The 20,331-nt window shown below is 41.3% G+C and overlaps 2 protein-coding genes across 2 annotated transcripts; one reads left to right on the top strand and one right to left on the bottom strand.

Annotated features, from left to right (window-relative positions):
• Positions 1–8,962: 8,962 nt before the first annotated feature.
• Positions 8,963–12,081, top strand: neurod4 (neuronal differentiation 4). The gene is made up of 2 exons (XM_042409417.1): positions 8,963–9,228; positions 10,275–12,081. Exon 2 carries the CDS (start codon positions 10,281–10,283, stop codon positions 11,349–11,351), a length of 1,071 nt encoding a protein of 356 aa, XP_042265351.1. The 5' UTR covers positions 8,963–9,228; positions 10,275–10,280; the 3' UTR covers positions 11,352–12,081.
• Positions 12,082–18,143: 6,062 nt separating this feature from the next.
• Positions 18,144–20,085, bottom strand: birc5b (baculoviral IAP repeat containing 5b). Its single transcript, XM_042409600.1, has 4 exons — positions 19,851–20,085; positions 19,013–19,122; positions 18,482–18,599; positions 18,144–18,386 (listed from the first exon to the last, which is right to left on the bottom strand). The coding sequence occupies exons 1-4, from the start codon at positions 20,007–20,009 to the stop codon at positions 18,297–18,299; spliced, it is 477 nt and encodes a 158-aa protein (XP_042265534.1). The 5' UTR covers positions 20,010–20,085; the 3' UTR covers positions 18,144–18,296.
• Between the last annotated feature and the right edge of the window lie 246 nt (positions 20,086–20,331).

The raw sequence follows: 20,331 nt of genomic DNA on the forward strand, positions 1-20,331 counted from the left end.
ATGTAACGAAGTAAAGAATTTGCCGGTGGACAAACTATGAAATAATGACGGTATTTACTTGATGCCTTATATGCTGTATTTTTTAAATACAGTGGTATATATAGTTGTTAGCTACTTTATAGTGGTTTAGCAGCTAACATTTGCTAATATATCTATGACATGCCAGTGATGATCAATAAATACTGTTTGTCCCTCTGATATATTAGTCCGGTTTTATCTCTGATGTATCTCACAAGCTGTCATCAGATGTCTGATACAGACCTATCAGGAAGTATACTCTCTTTACTCTCTTTGCAGTTGATTCGTAGTTTTGTCAAATAACAAAGATTTGTAAAGTAAAAATTTACATTTTTAATTTACAGTAAACACTTGACTTAAATTTATATTTGATTTAGAGTTTTAAGTTATTTTACAATTGCAGCTGTCTAGGTCACAAAGGTTAGGTTACTAATTTGATGGGATCACCTGCCTGATGAAAGAAATAGCACATGTACTCTGGCAGGGAACAGCCTCTTTCTCCCTAAGGAGGCCACTGACTGACTGACTGCCTCATCTTCAGTGCTCCATTTCTTTTTTTAGCTTAGATTCACTCTCATTGATGCTGAGAGCTTTGCCTGTCTAGTTACCTTCAGAGTCAAAGAAAGCTACAAATAACCAGCAATTGATGTTTTACATTAGTAATTGACATCTGACAACATATCACTATTTTGTATAGGTTTACTTTGTTGGCTAAGATGATCAAACACTATACTAAGGATGGAATAAAATCGATCAACAGAACATAAAGTATGTATGAATGCCCCGCATTAGCTTTGTAACAAAAAGTACACTGCAGTTTCTCCACTCACCTCCAAAGTACTGGGGTCAAATGGTGAATCCGAAGGACGCAGCATCCTAGGCTTCTGCTCTGGAGCTGGTTTTGGAGCTGCAGGAGCTGCAGGGAGGCAGGGGAAAGGGGGTCCCAGTCTGGGTTGGGACACTGGTGAAGGAGACTTCTTAACGGAGGGTTCTCTTTTAGGAGCCATTCCTATCCTGTTCTGGACAGCCAATAAACGTAGTCTCAGATCTCTGCACCAGCTGCTGGTATGGCTGCTGAGAGGAGATATCAAGCTATGAGTTAAAGTGTGTCAGTTGTGTGTATCCCGTGGAGGGGTGGGGCGAGGAGAAAAGCAGGTTGATGATGCCGATGATGCTCAGGGACTGGCAGGTGGATGAGGCAGAGGTGGATGTATGGAAGAGCATGTGTGTGAGTTAGTGAAGCGAAACGCAGGAGGTGTGGAGATGAAATCCTTAGTGTAGAATAGATATAGAGAGTACCAGGCTCAGCTGTATGACTCCAAGCACATACTTGTATTTGGGTCAGAAATGCATGTGTGTGTGCTTGTGTGCTTGTGTGTGTGGGGGAGCGAAGTAGCAACGAGAAGGGTTTCTGTGTTAAGCTTAATAAAATATACAGACCTTAACCTAACATCAGTCTCTTATTTTTGTGTAGAGGTGTTATAAGAGGTATGGTATATAGTCTAATAATACCATACAGTATTTGTTCATACTATTATATATTAAATAATAGTATGAACAAATACTGATTCTCATTAATAAACCACCATGTAGCTAATAATAGGTTGCTCTATTTTAGCTGATGTATCTGCTCTCCAGATACTCTCTTCCTCCTGTTTCCAGTAGAGAAACTGGCACTGATTCTACATGTCCCAAAAAGAGAGATAGGAGACTAAGATATGAAACATTTCACCATGATTTGAGCCAAATTTAAACTCTAAAATATGTTTTTTCTCAGTAAGGGTTGAAGATTGAATAAAAGATTTACACATAGTTCATTGCCCGGACTGTGCACAAGGAACTCTCAGTGGCCTGAGGTATTAATTATGTATAAATGGATACTGTGTGCAGCCATGTTTACTCTTAACAGATTTTTTGCCACATTCCTTTTTTTTTTTTTTTTTTTTTTTACCATTATTGTTGAATATTTTGACCAAAATAAGTAGAGATTTAAGCAAATATGCCAATTAGTGTGTAATGACACATAAAAATGATTTGAGAATTACAGCTGAGTTTCTGTTCATTTAATGCTACTTGATTTATCTCTACTTCACTACATTTCAGAGGTAATTATTATATTTTTACTCCATCTATTTGTCATCTGTAGTTCCTTTGTGTAATTACTCTGCAGATTAAGATTCAAAACACAAAACCCATGATAATCTTATAAAATATGGTGCTTTATTAAAGATTAAACAGAGTCCAAGTATATTTAAAGCCCTACCTCAACCAGCTACAACACTGAAATGCTGTTTACACAGAAATGTGTCAAATATAATAATCAGTCAAAATTATTAACACACTAACAGGGGTCATTGTGAGTATACCTTTAATACTTTTTATTACAATTTTTAAATTAAATTTTACAACTTCCATAGTAGTTGTAGAGTACTTTTTCAGTATTGTGGTACTTCTTCCGCCACCACACAGACTCTTACTGTATGTGGTAAAGATACATTAAACCAAAGGGAGATTGTAGTTTAATATAGTACCACTAGATGTCATTAGTACACAACAGGAATAGTTTACACGACCCCATAAAGCCAGCGGCTGCAACTCAGTAAAAAAAAAATCTCTTGCCAGTTAATTGAATCTATCTCAAGTAGCAAGTTTTGATCCAACACATGCGACCCTGCAAGGCAACAACAATTTGATGATGGACGAGATATGAATAAATAAACAACAAAAACAATAAAAAAAACCCCAAAACACTATCTATCTATCTATCTATCTATCTATCTATCTATCTATCTATCTATCTATCTATCTAAATGGGGGGTTTGAGAGAGGCATGTTTCGACGGACAGATTTACAACTTCTAGCGTCACTCCACCAGCTCCTCCAATAATCAATGGTCTCCACTCGTCAGCGGATTTTGCGCACAATCCATCGCGCGCTCAATGGGCCTTGAAATCACCGTTTATGTGTCTCGAGCCTCAAAACAATAGCGGCATAAGACCCTTGCTGCGAGACCAACGGCACTTCTGGCCCTTTAATAGCAGATCGAACATGCAAAATGAGGAATGAAAAAAGACCTCTCAACAAAGTCACTCCGACCAAGCCCGTTATTAAAATAACAGGTAAATAATGATATAAAACATGGAATATCTTATTATTTTGTTTTTGAGATGTTAATATATTCTGTCAGCGGCTTATTCACTACAGCCAGCTGATTGCTGATGAGTCTGCCGAGCAGACAGCTCAGTGTCAAGCATTTTAAGAAGATTAGCAGTGCCTCACGTTTTCCTCATCATTTGCAACAATAATCCACCACAAGAGGCTAATAATAACAACAGGAATATCCTTTATGTCTGCTTTCAAATAGATTACCTTCAGTAGGCTATCTGCAGTAATTAGGAAATTGAAATATTATCCTATTATGATATTTTGGTGTCTGTATAATTCTTAACATGTCTGAAATTGATTTTGAAAGAAAATTACCATAATAATTTTCCCTTTCTTTCATTTTGTTTGCAGTGTTGTGAAAGCAGATTCAATTACTCCAACTTAAAGGAAATGTTTCAACAGATCCTCTGAGGTTCCCCAACTGACTAATGAAATTATGGCAGTTCTCCCACCTAATGCCATTCAAAGTCCCCCCCTGCTACAGCAAATCTCCAAACCACCTGATTTATTTTTAATGATATTACACCCCTCACTCGGCTGTGTCATGGTAATAATCGCTGCTCCAGCTGCCTCTAGATCACATTAGCCAGGCTTAATATTGACAGTGCCGGGCCCACTAAACAATGAGGCTATGGGGATAGGGAGCTTAGAGGCTGCCTAGCCAATGGGCATACTGCAGGAGGTAGAGGAGATGCAGGCCAGGATGCTCCGGTTCCCTATGCCCTGGAGGACTGGCACCATCATTAGGCAGCTTCGTCTATAGTCCGGCGGAGCTTTAAACCCACCGTTGCCAGATTCAGACCCCACCCAGACCCCAGACATCAAAAACCATACTGACAAGGGACCATGAAACTAGTGGCAACTTGATTCCCTGCTATTCTTTCACCGGATGGAAAGACCTGCCAGGACAACAGCTCAGCAGCTGCACCTTGTGTCGAGTCCTGCTGTGACAAAGTCTTTGGATAAGGCTCAGGAAAACCTGCTCTGCAGGGCTCACCTTGAGACAGCATGAAATCAGCTGTTAGAAGTTTATCTTTAAGACTACAAACAAATGAACAAACATCTTTGATTCATACAGAAATGAAAATAAGTCTAATTCAAAAAGTGAACCATGTAATTTAGAAATACTTTGTAAGTTAGCATTATGCTGTATATGCTAAAATATATTACAAGAAAAAGCTATTGCAATTTGATTTCATTAGAAAAGTGCTTTTATCCGTTAGACTAATTTATGTTGCAGGCTTGTCTCGTTGCTGTATTTGCATAATGGTCACACTGGGAATCAGACTAGGCCACTTGTGGGACACTTGCACCTGATCACAGAGACACTATGGCTCTTTGCCAATTACACCTCCACAGTTGATTCTCCAATTAAAAATCACCTGTATTTGTCCTTGTATTTGTCAGGTTGTTCAACATCAGTAAGATGTCCCCGTACACTGAGGTTTTATCTTCTGTCCCAAATTGTTGTTTGGATCGGAGGGGATTTTGTATGGGGGCCCACAGATTACCGTCGTTGATTAGTGGTTGGGTGTAATCCTTTCAGCCCCTCTCTCTCCAAAACACCCCTGGGATATGCCCATCTCCCTGAGGACCGGCAGCATGGCAGATGGATCCTCCTCCCCCTCTTCTGCCCCCTCTAACAGCACACCCAAAAACACTGTTGATGTCCTGGGACGGAGGTTGTAAAGTATCCTGAATATGAAACCACAGGCACCTTTGTTTAATGGCTCTCTCTCCACTTAGTGAGAATTGCCCCCAGGCCTGATTCCCATTCTGTAGCTACATTTCTGTCCGATTGGAATGTTTTCCAAATCCATTAGCCCAAAGGAAGAGGAATAAGCTGCAAACAATCTGCTCATATTGCCTGAATGAAATGCTGCAAGATCTTATCAAAACATACTTTGTGATCTGGGAGACTCTGAGTTGTTGACACCATAGTTTTATGGATATGGAATCCCATTTGCCAGAAAGTTTTTATATGCTGGTGTGACGTCAAACGTGTTATTATATTACCTACACAAGCAGATAAAGATAACAGTCCACTTGTCTGCGAGGCATCGATTCACACACATGCCTTTTTTTGAGTCTACATGTTGTGTGTTGATGTGCAGAGGTACACTGTATGTATGGGCTGCAGGTGACACAGTTTGAAAACTTGCATTTGTAAGCTTCCATTTATGAAGCATTCTCCATGTATAATATAGTTTTATTTACACATGGAGACAAAAACGCTACACTCTCCTTCAGAGTATGAAGAAATATTTTTGGCTTGATGTTCAATTTTAAAGTGATTCAACATTTTGACTTACATACAATGTCCTCTTTAAAAAGAACCTTGAGGATATAATATAAAATGAACCAATGAATCAGTTTTTATCAAGAGACTTAACTGAGGTTAAAAGTCCAGGATTCACCACTTTGTGTGTGTGTTAGACCATTAACGTTCCCCAGTGTGCAGCAGAGTCAGTAGGCCTGTCAGTTTCTCCCTCAGGAAAGTCTGCTATGTAACCCTATTCAGCCTCAGTGAGCAGCAAATGGAGAGAACTGAGCCCTGGGACTTCTTAACACTAACGGACAAATTATTGTAAAGCTTAGAAATAAAAAGCAGACAGTTCGAAAACAGTTACAGAACATGCATGTGCACAGGAAAGAGTTACTCTAGAAACTCTCAAAACTATCAAAAACGCTACAGATAAACCTTAAATGTACACAAATGAATGCAAACGGTTGACATTACCAAACTTTTAATTTTAGCTGGATAACAATATAATTTCATCACCCCTACAGCCTCACTACTCTGTGCCACATCAGCCCCCCCCCCCCACCTCTTAGCACGCCTGCGCCTCTCACAAATCCACGCTCCCTCCATCTTTTATGATCACTACAAGGGGCTCAGCTTTCAGGAGCGGTGCAGAGAGCATGTGTGTAGAGCTTTAATTCCTATTGTATTCGTGCAGTCTTGGTGTGTGTGAGTGTGTCTGTGTTTTAGCGAAAGAGGGAGAGGGAGATAGAGATGAAGAAAAAGACAGGAACAAGGACCCATCTGTCAGCACAGCGCACGAATCCCTCCCATTCCACTCTGAGTCCCAAGGGACAAGAGCGAGAGACAACTCACTTGTGGCAGTGTTTTTTCTAAGGAAGGGGGTTATCTCCATTAATAGCAACAACAGAACTTAAATAGATAATGCAAGACTGGTACTCTTTTGGTCAAATTTGATCAAAAAAACTTGTTTTGAACAGTTTCAGCAGAATGTCTTTGTAGCCATAATGTTACACATACAACTTCTCATAACAAACACCAAAAACAAAATGTTCTTCTAAACTTTAAACATCTTATGCACAAATAAAGTCAATAAATGACTCAATTTGTTAGATAATATTTGAAGTACCCGGGTTAAAGTCATGTAAACTCATCAAAAGTTGGTTCAGATCAGATGTGCTCACCATGACCTCTTCCAGAAGGTTGGCTATCTATGTTATTGCTTAAATGGGAGCAGGATACAATTCCCTTTCCGTCACTCAGTCAGTCATTTGGGAAACCGATGGGGACTGTGGGAGACTGCGTGGCTCCAATTCCCTATGCAGGCTGCAGGTGTGGTGGAGGCCATGCTCACTCATGGGACTGAAGGGCATTGTATGTGTGTGTGTGTGTGGAGGGGGTATGAGTGCATGTACCTGGGGAGTTTTGGACACATCACATTAGTCTAGAGTTGTTGCAGTACACATGCAATGTCTGGTTCACATGGGGCAACACACACACACACACACACACACACACACACACTCACACACACACACACACACACACACACACACACACACACACACACACACACACTCACACACACACACACACACACACACACACACACACACACACAAACACACATACACACAAAGCATAGGGCTCCGCTTCCTCTCTGTCCACATGCCATTGTGGCCAGTACACTGACCAGGAGTGATTAGGGCCGTTAGCGAGGTGGATAAATGCTGTTTCAGCACGAGACATCATCTTGGCCAAGCGAGTGACGCGTGAGCATCCAAGCAACAGATGCCCCACCCCCAACGCTTCTTATATGCAGCCATCTGTTAGGGTCTGTTGTTCAATAAATCGTTGGATAAGTGCCCGTTTTTACGCGATGTTGCCGATTAGCCACGTGACCATGTCTTATTTTTCCAGACTTTGGAAGTATATCGCACACTTGTAAACACGGAGAGCCCACAGTGCTGTTGGCAGAGTTCAGTCTCACTCGTCTCGAGCACAGCTGTGCGCAATCGCTTGCTCAATGGGATCAATGCGGGGGCACGTGCGAGTCGCTAGACCCCGGCTGTCAATGGCCAGTGATGACAATAGACCCCCACTGCGCTGCGGCTCGCCACGCACGAGGACTGGCGGGCGTTTATTATGCCGAGGCATTTGTAGTCAAAACTGGGGGAAATGCTCAATACTGATCTACAATCAGTGTAAAAACAATAAAGGTCAGATAATAATTTCTTCCACGGGCTCTATTGAGTTGAAAAGTCAAGTCTTGTAGTCCTCGTCCTGCTAATGACGTGACGAACCTTTATCATACAAAAACAATAAAAAACAAAGCAAACTAATAAAAACAAAGAAAGAAATGAACCGAACACAGGAAACCTAGTCTACATCACTCCAATCCTGAAATAATTTATAGGCTAGTAACGTTATTAATACGGTAGGCTATTATATTATGTTTGCAATTTTCATTGCCATGGTAGAGTTATAAGCCTACCTGTCTTTTCATCATTGCACCAATCCATTCAATAATAAGACAGTATTTGGAGGCAGAATATGACGCTAAAAATGGAAGAAAACAGTTCAACGACTGGGAAAATGACGCACACACCTGCTCTCTGCACACCAAGCTGTCAAAATCACTTACATAGGCACACATGGAAGAGCGTCCCTTTACTCAGCGAAGAACAGGCCTACACTGTGTTTAATTAAGTGGAAAATTCCTAATCCAACCGACTAATGAAGAGATAGACAATCGATTAATATAGTTAACCCACACATGACAATAAATCAGAACGCTGGAATTTTTGTTTTTTTTCCCAACATTTCCAAGTGTGAAGATGTACACTTTTGTCTTTTAAGAGGAACAAATTAGGCTATATGCAGGACTTAATTTCTGCCTGATCTAGCCGCAACATGATCCCAGATTGGGACAGGCGACCAAACAGATTTTGAGTTTCCTGGCTCTCCTATCTGCTGTCAGCAATTACAAATTGTGACCAAAACTGAAATTCCAAAACAGGTCACAGAATATCTTGTTACAGATTTGCAAAAGAGGAAATAAGGTGAGGTGTTTTTGACAAAAGAGGGAGAGGATGGTGAAGAATAAACTATGCAAGTGTCTAGCCAAATAATTTTGGCAGATTATTAGTGTAAAATCTACAGCTCCAAGCAAGTGGGTGTTTTGTGCGGTGTGGAGAGCATAACTGTGGCTGGTGAAAACCAAGTCATGTAAATGTGGGTACAGCTACTTTATATGTGTGTTTGCACCGTGCGCTCCGATGTAACATCAGATATGCTCCTTATACCTATATCAAGTGTCCTGAACATAATTTGTGATGGTCATATTTATATTTCTATATTTCCACTGTGTTTTAAAGCGTTCCAAGATATTTCTGCATTGACTCGTCCGACAATCACTCAGGACCTCCTAATTTACTAATAAATCACTCACTACACGTGCACCAAGGCGCGCTCTCTCTCTTTCCCTCACACATTCGCTGGGTGAAACTTCTGGCCACGAGACAGCCACGCGCGTTTGAATGGGTTGGTCGTGGGTGGGGCGCAGGAGGGAGGGGCCTCACCCGGCTAAAGGCAAAAAAATCAGCCCGATCGTGCCATTTGGAGATGAAAGTTCCATGAGCACGCATGGCTATCTGAGGAGCGGAAGAGTTTTGGACACTGGCAGAAACGCAGCGACTCTGGATTAATTAGACAATTGCTGGGCTTTTTGAATTAGCCAGATTTTTGTTATTTTTCGCAGAGTGAGCAGTGAATCCAAACAGGTGAGTTTACTTTTTTTTTTTTTTTCATTTTTAGGTCCAAGTGTAATATAAAGAAAGAGATCAGAAATATAACTTTGGGTATTAGTGAACCAAATTTGGGCTACTAATTTCAGCACGTGCACTTTTAGGCGCACTTGTGTTGCCTTCCAGGGGTCCGAATAAAATCCACTAAAGCTGATTAATAAAATTCATTGTCGTTTTTTATAAGCTGCAATAAAAGTCATGTAATTGTTTCTGTAGCCTAATTATGCTCAGACACAATCGGGTGCCTAAAGTTCTGAATTCATAAATTATAGTAATCTGTCCCACTTTTACGCATTAGTGCACAATAATTATGTGGGACAATTTCCCCCCCCCCCCCAAAACAATAGCAAATTATCTACCTAGGGCTACGTTGTTTTTATTAAGATATAGCATTAATTCCGTTATAATGTTTAGGCTATAGCCTATGCCTTTATTCTGCAAGATGTAAAGATTTAATAAAAGTAAAGCAGAGAAATTCACTCGTCTGTAACGTTATAAACAGTCTGTGTGTGGCTTGTCTACGTGTTTGTTGATTTCTATGTTGCCTATTTAATCTTTGAGCTTTATATGCTGAGTAAATCCCGTCGTGTCCCAGATTGACAGCGTCTCTGTGACGACCACAGCATAACAGCAGGGGACCATTCAGCCACCTCATTCTAAAAACAGTATTCTGTTCCTTAATATTAGAATATCACAATGTAATGTTTTTCAAATAATTATTGGGTGGCTTCTTCTAAATAGCCTTGGTATGTATCCAAACAGAGGTACTGTACCAGCTCTTCAAGAGTGAGCTGTCCACTCTGCAGTGCTGAAATGAGAGCACTCATTATGTATTTCATGGGACATGAATTGCCAGTCACCAGATGCCAGGATGCTGTTCTAGTTCCTGTCCCTAATCAATCACAAAACAAAAAAAATCATATAAATATTAGGGAGCAGCTTTATGCAACTACATTTATAGATATTAAGCACTGGAGGTTGCGTTGGTTGATTGACAAATATTTTGTGCTGTTCCTCATCAGATCAAAATGATGACCAAACCATTTGGAAAGAGCGGAGATGTCAGTGAGCTGGTGAGCTCCCTCGGCTGGCTGGAGGAGGACGGCAGCTCTCAGGATGGAGAGGAAAGCCCGGAGATGAGGGGACACCATGGCCTTAATGCAGGGGGCCGGATTCACTCCTGCACAGAACTGGGCAGTGAGGATATGGAGGAGGAAGAGGAAGAGGATGATGAAGAGAATGGACTAAATGGAGAAAATGCTCCCAAAAGGAGAGGCCCTAAGAAGAAGAAGATGACCAAAGCTAGACAGGAGAGGTTTCGTGCCCGGCGGATGAAGGCCAATGCCAGAGAACGCTCACGCATGCATGGACTGAATGATGCCCTGGAAAATCTGCGCAGAGTGATGCCCTGCTATTCCAAGACACAAAAGCTGTCAAAGATTGAGACTCTACGGCTGGCCCGCAACTATATCTGGGCTCTGTCGGAGGTGCTTGAGAATGGCCAGTCCCCCGAGAGCCATGGTTTTGTGGAGATGCTGTGTAAAGGTCTGTCTCAGCCCACCAGTAACCTAGTTGCTGGCTGCCTGCAGCTGGGACCCACTTCGATGATGCTCAACAAGCTGGAGGACAAGTGTGGAGGCCCAGGGTTGGGTGGTGTGGGGGGTCAGGGTGGCCATCCCCTCAGCTACCCATCCCCAGGCCTTCCCAGCCCCCCCTATGGCTCCCTGGAGGCGTCCCATCTCCTCCATATGAAGGGATTCAAGGGGTCAGCCTATGATAACCCTTCCCCTAATGAGTGCAGCAGCGGCACCCCACCATACGATGGGCCCCTCACTCCCCCCCTCAGCATCAGTGGCAACTTTGCCCTGAAGCAGGAGCCCTCTCCCCACGAGTCAGAGAGGAACTACACAACCCACCCTGGCCACCATGCCCACTACCTCTCATCCCACCATTACCCCACTTCCACGCCTGGCGGCCTACCAGGGGGGCCTCAGGGCCATCCACTCTTTCAGGCATCACGTTATGAGCTGCCCCTGGATGTGGCCTTTGACCCCTTCACTCCCTCTCACCTGGTCTCCTCTCAGATGGGCACCATCTGAAATCTGACTGGAACTGGAGAAGCACTGCTCCTGAATAAACTGCTGTAAAATCACAGTCATGGTACTGACTGTACAGACACGATGGTTTGCATTTATGTTGTCTAATACTGTGAGAGAGCGCTGAATGCTCAGAGAGAGACTCATCACCTCAACTCGATCTACCTGATACAAGCACACACCCATAATTTTTAATATTTTATTTATTTGTTTTTGTTATGATTATATGTTATTTGGATTATAATTATTTCTGAAAAAATTGCCCACTCAGTTGTTACAGAGTGGAGGTAAAGAATAGTTTACCAAATCAAATATCCACACTTAAGCATCACATGGATGTTCAAAGTGTAAAGATTGAACAAAAACATGAGAACATGATTTGCAAGTCTGCATATCAACAATTGTTCAAAAAGTCATCCAACCCAAATGGTGAACTGAGGCCTACTGCCAATGCCCCTCTTGCCATAAGAAAAGCAATGCATCTATTTATATCTGTATTTAATATTTATTTTGATAATGTCTTGTCCTTTTTTTAAATATTTTTCTCAGCACAGTTTTTGTTTCACTGTCTTCTTGGTTTGTTGTCAGTCATGGCAGCTGTACTGTATTTAAATTATTTATTCGAGGTCTTTCAGGTACTTGTTCATTTGGTGTTACAATTTTTGTCATACTGTACTGTTGTAAATATTTTGCTGTTTCGCACTTAATTGAATAAATATTCTTATATTATATACTATTTCCATAGTAACAATGCTTGCCATGAGTTTTCTTCTCTTATGCTGTCATTCTGTAGTTAAATGTCAAGTCGAGAGAGAGTTAATCTCTCCCTACAGTCAGCAATACAAATACCTGAGTATATGCAGTATACCTACTATATACCAGTTGACTGGGACACCAGTTGAATTCTAACAATATAGTGAGGTTTAGACCTGTTTTTGCATTTTCACATTGTCATGTGTTTAGTATACTAAGATGGAAGTTTTCCTGCTTTTGCTGGCAGTCCCCAGACCCCACTTAAAGTACCACAGGTCATATGAGTGATTTTGATTATTTTCTGTAATTTTGCTACAAAATCCAAATCAAGTAAATTAAGTGATTATTTTTAACTAGTGAACCAATACAGTCAGTTTCATCTGTTTTACTGTATTCACAGTACATGACAGATTTCTAACAAGTCAAATAAGAACTTTTCTCAATACTTTAATGGCATGAGGGCACGTGGTTAAATGATAGAAACTCATTATTTGATAGTGCCTTCAATGCCATTACACAAACTCAAAAATAAGAAACTGAAAAAGGAATCACAGACTTCGGAGAGTTTATGATTAGATCCTTGTGTCTCTGTGTTTCACAGTGGCTTACATGGACACACTGATTTCAGAACTAATGAAAATGTATAAGACTAACGTTGTGGAATAAAGGCGTACTTTGTGGCTGGGCAAAAGAGATCTGTTGCAGGATGTGTGAGTAAGTGTGTGTGTGTGTGTGTGTGTGTGTGTGTGTGTGTGTGTGTGTATGATGTCATTCAGAGGCTTGCTCCAGGGTTTCTATCAGGTCAGGCGGGAGACTGTTGTGGGCCATGGGAAAACAGCTCTGGGGAACAGGTGAATGTGTCACAGAGGCTTTTCGGAGTCTCTAACATTCGCTTTTTCTCCCACATGTCCCATTTTCCCATCCAGCTCATGCCAAAACACTGTGGGGCAAGAACTCATTTTCAAAGAATACATCCAGAGTAACTAAAAAAAGAGAAAAGCTCCAGACTTCTGTTCAAAGACAAAGCATATGAATATGGATGTTATATATTAATTGATATGTCTTTGTCAATGTTACTTTGGAAATAATGTAACCAACATACATACCATGAAGCCTTTTTTAAAATTTAAATTTCCACATAGAGGCTATAAAATATAGTATTCTGATGCTTATTTCCAGATCGTCTCAGTATATACTGGCTAGGTTCCTAACACATTTATATCATTCAACTAACTCTAAAAGTCTCAGTTTTGACTTTAATGATGGTGTTGAAGGACATGATGATGGCTCTTGAAATTAACAAAGAACGGGGTGGTAGAGTGCAAAGATGGAGTGGTGAGAGCAAGAGCTGGTGTGTACGAGTGTTTATCATTGTGGTCCTTTAGACAATTGTAAAAGGCGAAGGTGCCTCGGAGGCTGTTGTCCAAGAGAACTCCCCTCCTCTTCAGCTACCTCTCCAAAGGTTTGTCTTTTCCAGTCTTGGCAACAGTGGAAAAAGACTGGAGAAGAAAAAGGGAATGATTGTTTTACTGGGCGCCACTGGTCCATTGTGAACGCAGCCTGTTCTTTCTCTTGACCTGTGACCTGTATTGTTGTGGGGTTTCTCGTTTGGGGAGGGCAGACAGCTGGGGGAACTGCGGGGGGCTGATGGACAGCTGGGCCAATTTGGGGAGAGAGAAAGAAGAGAGTGAGAGCATGCGAGAGGGATGAGAGAGGGAAAGGGGAATCAGTGTGTTGAGAGGTAAAAAGGAGAAGGGGAAAAAGAGGGAGAGGGCAGAAAAGGTGACTGAGGTCCTTGCTCCTCATTCAAGAGTTTGTCCTCTCTGCTCCTGCATGTCAGCCTTGGCATAGGAATGACACATAGCTTTGCACACAGGCAGACATTTGGCCTGTGAGAAAGTATTGGCAGAGTTAGCTGGCGCACACCCTCTTTGTGTCATTGCTGTTTTGTTACGGCAAAAATGGTGGGGGGCAGGGTATGTGGATTATCCTCCTGAGTCCAAATACATGAGTGGGTGGATATAGAAATAATCCACGTAAATTAACTTTGGATACAAGATTACAAAACACAGAGATGCAGGACAGTCTTGGGGGATTGGGGCATAGTGGTGGAGATGTAGTTTGATGGTAACATGGGGCAATTTCAGAAGAAGACATGCATGCTATGAATTTAAAATAAATTTTAGGTTTAGTTTTTTGTATTCAATTAATATTTCATGATGCAAACGATAATGATAAATACCTCAAAATGTGCTACAAAAAAGTACTTTACAGGTGGCTTTACAGGTAACACAGATGGAGTGTATCAAGTGGCTCTTATCTATGATAAGGGCATGAGGGTATCTCAGTAGGCAATGCATGCTCTGTAATGCCATCTTGGCCGAGGCGGCAGGCAGCAGAGCGCAACCTGTGGCTCAGTCCCCTGGGAGAGTGAGGTCACGTCAGATATCAGCCCACAGAGAATCAGTGTAGCTGCACTCCAACTTTTGATTCCTAAACTTTTGCACTCTTTGTGGTTTTTATTTTTATACATACCAACAACATAAGTCCTAATAACAACATGAAATAATGCTAATTAAACTCATTGCCGTACGAAGCTGACATCACAGTAAAAAACAGTAAAATATGAAATCTGACCTAACAGAGTTTCTGAAGTGCAGTATGAGGCTTGTGCTCTTTCCGTCTCATTCTCTTGTGCTTATATTTTAGTTTCTGTGTGCAGTGCACTTAATCCACTGGCCAAACAAGAGTGGCTCCCACTAAAATGAAAAGGTCCTGATCCATAGGAGCTAGATTGAGGGATAAAGCATTGTGATTAAGATTGTATTAATGGGGCCATAGGAGGCTGGAAGGCTTTAATCAGTGTCTGTGTGCCGGTAATCCCTCTGCCTTTAAGCTGGGGCTAGCACACAGAGACGACCCCCCCACCCTGCCTGCCTCCTCTTGGGCCACAGTGCGCATGTACACACATACACACACGTGCACACACATGCACGCCTCTGTGGGGAGCATAAGGATCTGAGTGCCCAGGTTGAGAGGTGGAGCACCCTGAAACAGAGACGCCCAAGACTTAGAGGAGCAGCTGGTAGAAGAAAGAATGAGGAGATGGATGGAGAAAGAGATTTGGGCAGAGACAGAGGAAAACAATGAAAGGTGGCAAGGCTGGCGTTATGAGAAGTTGTAAGGATTGGAGGAGGGGGAATTAAAATGATGAGGATCGGGTTGGTCATGGTGAACATGGTGAAAGCAATTAAATATAAAACTTTGTTAACTTTTCCAGACCCTGGTTCTATCTATTACCACATTATATCTGACTTGACTACCATTCCTAAACTTATTTTAGTGAGACATGAATTCACTCAACTCTAATAAATATCCAAGGATGGTTCTCTACGTCAATGTAACTTTAAAAAAAGAGAGAACTCCACTACTTGCATTATCATATAAGAAATTTAAGGAAAGTTCAAAAAATGTTATTAATAAGGTCAGAAAAATAATGCTAAAGAAGATATAAAATAACAGCTTGTCCACAATGGTGTGAGAAAAAAAGGAGATGTACATGGGAGGGGAGGAAAGAGGGTAGCTCACAGACTCATTACCTATGGCAGGGAGTAAGAGGTGACATTGTGTGCATGAGGATGAGGGGTGGGCCTTCTCCTCCCAGAGTTCTCAGAGTATTGGGGTGTAGGAGTTAAAGAGCTTCTAATGGGATCTGGATGCTGTCGTGTTTACCCTGGCCCCCCTCTGCACGCCCACTGCATTGTGGAAGTTGCTGGGCTTTGGGACACCACAATAGGCTGAGTGTAGGGACAGATGGAGGTCCCTTTTCGAAGACGGCACAAAAAACAGCCAAGGTAGGAGGGCCATGGTGTCTGAGAGAGCGAGCAGCCAGCATGCCCTGCTGCCAGAGATGTGGGAGATCATTAGAGGTGGAGGAAGGGAGAGGAAAAACTGAAAAGGGATTTTAGTTTCTTCCTAATTATAATGCAAGGAAGAGTGTAACTCTGGGTGTCTCTTTGCTCTGGTAATCTGTCAGTAAATTTGGCATGATCTAGACACATTTACACAGCTCTGGTTCAGGATCACTTTGCAAACTGGGCTGGCCTGTACACATGCCAGCCTTTATAATCATTTACTGTATCTTGCTTTGTATATTTTCAAAAGTACTTTTCAGAGTGGACCAAGCTGGCAAAACTAAAAAGCACCATGGTGTGAAAGATGTTAAAACCCTTTTAAGCAGTGCTCAGATGTGATAATATGCCATTAATTTGGCCTTTATTTATATTTATTGAGGGTTAGACTAGGCCAGACGAGAGGTCAAATGCTGATGTCATTCATTAAGGCCAGTGCAGTGTAGGGAGCATTAGAGGGTTCTGTGATAGATGCTGATGAGGATATAGACGAGAAGCATTGGAGGAGGGTAGAGGGAGGTACCAGGCGCAGGAGCAACAGATGGGGCCTGATGGAAAGCTCAGGTTGTAAACTTTCTGTTAGCAACATCTGTCCATTTGTCCATCTGCTACACTCGCTGTTTACAGTTTGTTTAGCAGAAAGTCATTAGAAAAAACCTTTTGTCACAGCATATTAATTAGATCAGAGAAGAACCAAATCTATGCAGATTCCTATTAGCTTAATGACTCAGTTTAAATACATTTGGATGGGTTTATACTTAAAAAATATAAAACTGGGGTGTGGGAAAACATATGATCCCCCACCTCAGTTATGATCCATTCAAATCAACAGTTTTGCACCGTTCCCACAGATAAGCCCATCTATCACATCTGTGCCGCTTAAGGACAGAAGCCACACCATGGCATCCTCTTTGTTCATTTTCTGGAGCACACATGAATAAGTGGATTGACACGGGATGCGGTTATAAGCCATGATTAGAGTTACATTAGCAATTACTATAAACATGCTCCTTATGATCTGTGTACTTATTCAAATACTGCACCACTTACCTAAACTAACAGTTAAAACCAACATCTCATTAGTATAACTGTTTGGAGTTTTTATCTGGTACATTCAGTAGATGTTCCTCTCCACACCAGACAGCTACTTCTATCTAAAATTAATATGTTTTGCCTTCACAGCAAATTATGAACGATTGAGGGAATATCACACCACAGCACAGATTTAAAAGCATCTAAAAAATGTGAGCATAATAGTTTCATTAGAAATGTTACATCACCTATGGGTGTTTTATTTCTTTTGGCTAAAAATATTCTCTCTTCAATTTGCTCTGCAGCAAGCGGATAAAAGAGAATTAAGCAGCTGATCTGGGCTCAGTGGCCACAGTGTTACATTAGACATTAATCCAGAACAGTGGAAGGTTGGAGAAGAGATAGCATCTTTAATCCTGCACTCCATCCAGCCCACCCTCCCATCTGACACAGTGAGAGACTCATTCTGCAAACTGAACCCAATATCCTCTGTTTCTTCCGCATAAAAGACACGAAAATCTCAAGACTTTACACCAAGTTTGGCAAATAATTTTGATGTTAAACCTTTGTTTGCTAAATGAGAGCGGTGAAGCTTTACAGTGTGACAGAACTTTTCTATGAGTGTTTACTGCATGAGCACCTTTTCCACAATTTCCACTGTAAACTGCAGCATCCTCCAGTGTCTCCTAAATTTCCAGCCTGGTCTCAACAAATGAAATCTCAGTCCTCCTCACAGGGTTAGGCAAGTGTCCTGGTGAGCCCTCTCAGTGCACACTGTCCCCCTATATGTAACAGATGTTACTGGGGCAACAGTTGGTATTGAAAGGGAGGGGCTTCAGGCCATCTGTCCAGGGTCAAGGTTTGAAAAGGGGTGGTAGAGATGGTGGCACGTTCAGGAAAATGGTAAGTATTTGGTTGAAAAGAGGGAATATAGCCCACATTGTAAATCTGCTCAATGTGCGCTTTCATTTCAGATTGCCTTTGTGAAGGTTTTGAGTGTGAGATTAGGAGTTGCATAAAGTTTGTCTGTGATATGGGAAAACTGTTGCTATAGTGCAAAAGCACCATCTTGTGGTTAAAGGCAATACTACAAACAAAGTAATATTCCTCAAAACTTTATTGATATTTTAAACTTACATTAGAGCACTGAGTCAAGACTATAGGCTCTAGCTACACCCACAAGATTAGTGTAGCGATAAAAATCACAATATATACACAATAATTTAGATTTCCTTCCACAATTTGAGAGGAATCATATAGAGTCCAACAGGGTTTTAAGGCTCTCATGTGTATGGTCTACATTATCTCGCAAATAGGCCATCTTCTTATGACAAATCTTTCTCTGAAAGAAAAAAAAAGCAGAATGTGAACATCTCCTGCATAAGTACTTCAGACTCTACTTTGCACACAATCTACACAGATAGTAGGAACACTCACAACGTAGACCCTCAGCCTCTCTTTTTCCATGTGATAGAATTCAGCCACCGTTAGCTCCGTGAAGTCTTTCTTTAAGGTTATGAATCCACAGTTAGGTGAGCGTTTTGTGTGTTCAGACCTGCGCAGAGAAAATGTTACAGAAGAAATTAGTCGAAGACAACATCTGAATGCGGCCTACAAAAAGGAATGCTTTGTTATCCTTAAATGAATCCAGTTCAATTAGGATATAACTATAAAAATCTTCTAATTTGGTATTATGCTGATCAAGAAAGCAGCTGCAATATTTGCATCCACTTACGTTTTAAAAACATAAATCAACTTTATTTGGCAGCCATCATTTTCATTCTCAATGGTGATGTTCTGTATATTTAAATTTGTCCCTTAATGACTATGGATAACACTCAGGTCTGAGTAATACTGATGAAAAGAATTTCAGTTCTGAAGCTGCTGTGCCCCCTTACACTACTGGCATTATGTTTTCCAGTGAAGAGGAAATGAAAGGGCCTGAGGACATTGACACACTCTTCTTACCAGGGGTCATCATCTGGCTCCCAGCCCTCAAGCTCGATCAGACAGAAGAAACAGCAGGCAACATCAGGCTCATTCTCACTGGGGCAGTGGACAAACCCAGCCTTGGCCATCTACAAAGACAAAACAGTAACAGTTGCCACATAATGTCAAAAAACATTTTTCTCACAGAAAACTCAAAAATAAATATCAAAAAATTAAGGAATTTTATGGAGGTGATAACTCAATGACAAAGATGACAAGTGCAATGCAAGAACAAAAGGCCAGAACTGCAAGAGGATTAGTGCCAGTGAGAATGAAACCAGAGGATGATCTCTTTTTGGCTCCTGGAGGGTTAAGAGCTGGTAACGTGGCATATAGTGTTGCTCATCCAGTGAAGTGTCAGCAGCCCATCCATCATCACTAGACTAGGGTGGGCAGAGGGTCTGTGCACTTGACACCAGATGCAATGAAACTAAATATGGCACCTGCTTGACTGTAAATCACATGCTGTCACAGCCTTGGATAAATGGTATAAAATCGCTGTGTAAACAAGGTTGGTATATAATAGCAATAATTATTTTCATCTCATATTTGTGTACTCTGTACGTTAATGTAGACTAGGCTGTATTTTTTTAGAGTGTCTGACATATCCGGACTGAAATTTGAGGAACCATCCCAGAAATGTGCCCAGTCTGACCTCCCACATACCCTATGTTACCTATAGTTAGTGTCTTCCTTGTGGACAAATTCCCCTCGTAACTTAATACCTATTGCGCCACTGCACTGTCAAAATTAACTTCCGATGATGAACATTAAGTAATAATAAATATTCTAAAGCACCAAGATGTCACAGGCTTACCTTTTCAGGTGTGCAATTACATTCCTCTCGAAATGGCCAGTCTGCAAAAGTTTGTTCTCGTAAATCTTGACTGTACATTTTGTCATATGAGTAAAACCTGGTTGCCAATACATCTATGCTGGCCATATCTTCAGCAAAAACCAAAAACCTAACATACATTAATTCACAATGTGGGTGTTGATGTAGACATGGGCTGATGGCCTCCAGACTGCCTTGCACACTTCCACAGGTGTTTTCAGTTTTTGGCTGATTAAAATCAGGTTCAAGGTGGGCGGGGCTAGGATGAAACAATGTTAGGTCACTAGATTTCATCTACAAAAGGTCTACTAAGGTAAAATACACAGTATAGTTTTGCTATTAAACAGCTTTTTTTATATTCTCTTGGTCTACATCATTTCTCAGTTACTTTGCACCTTAAATGTGCTTATTTTGCATTTTTGCCAAATAAGCAGTGGCAACTACAAGTTGCCACTTGTAGTTT

This window comes from Thunnus maccoyii, chromosome 4 (assembly GCF_910596095.1).
Source record: "Thunnus maccoyii chromosome 4, fThuMac1.1, whole genome shotgun sequence".
NCBI classification, from domain to species: domain Eukaryota; kingdom Metazoa; phylum Chordata; class Actinopteri; order Scombriformes; family Scombridae; genus Thunnus; species Thunnus maccoyii.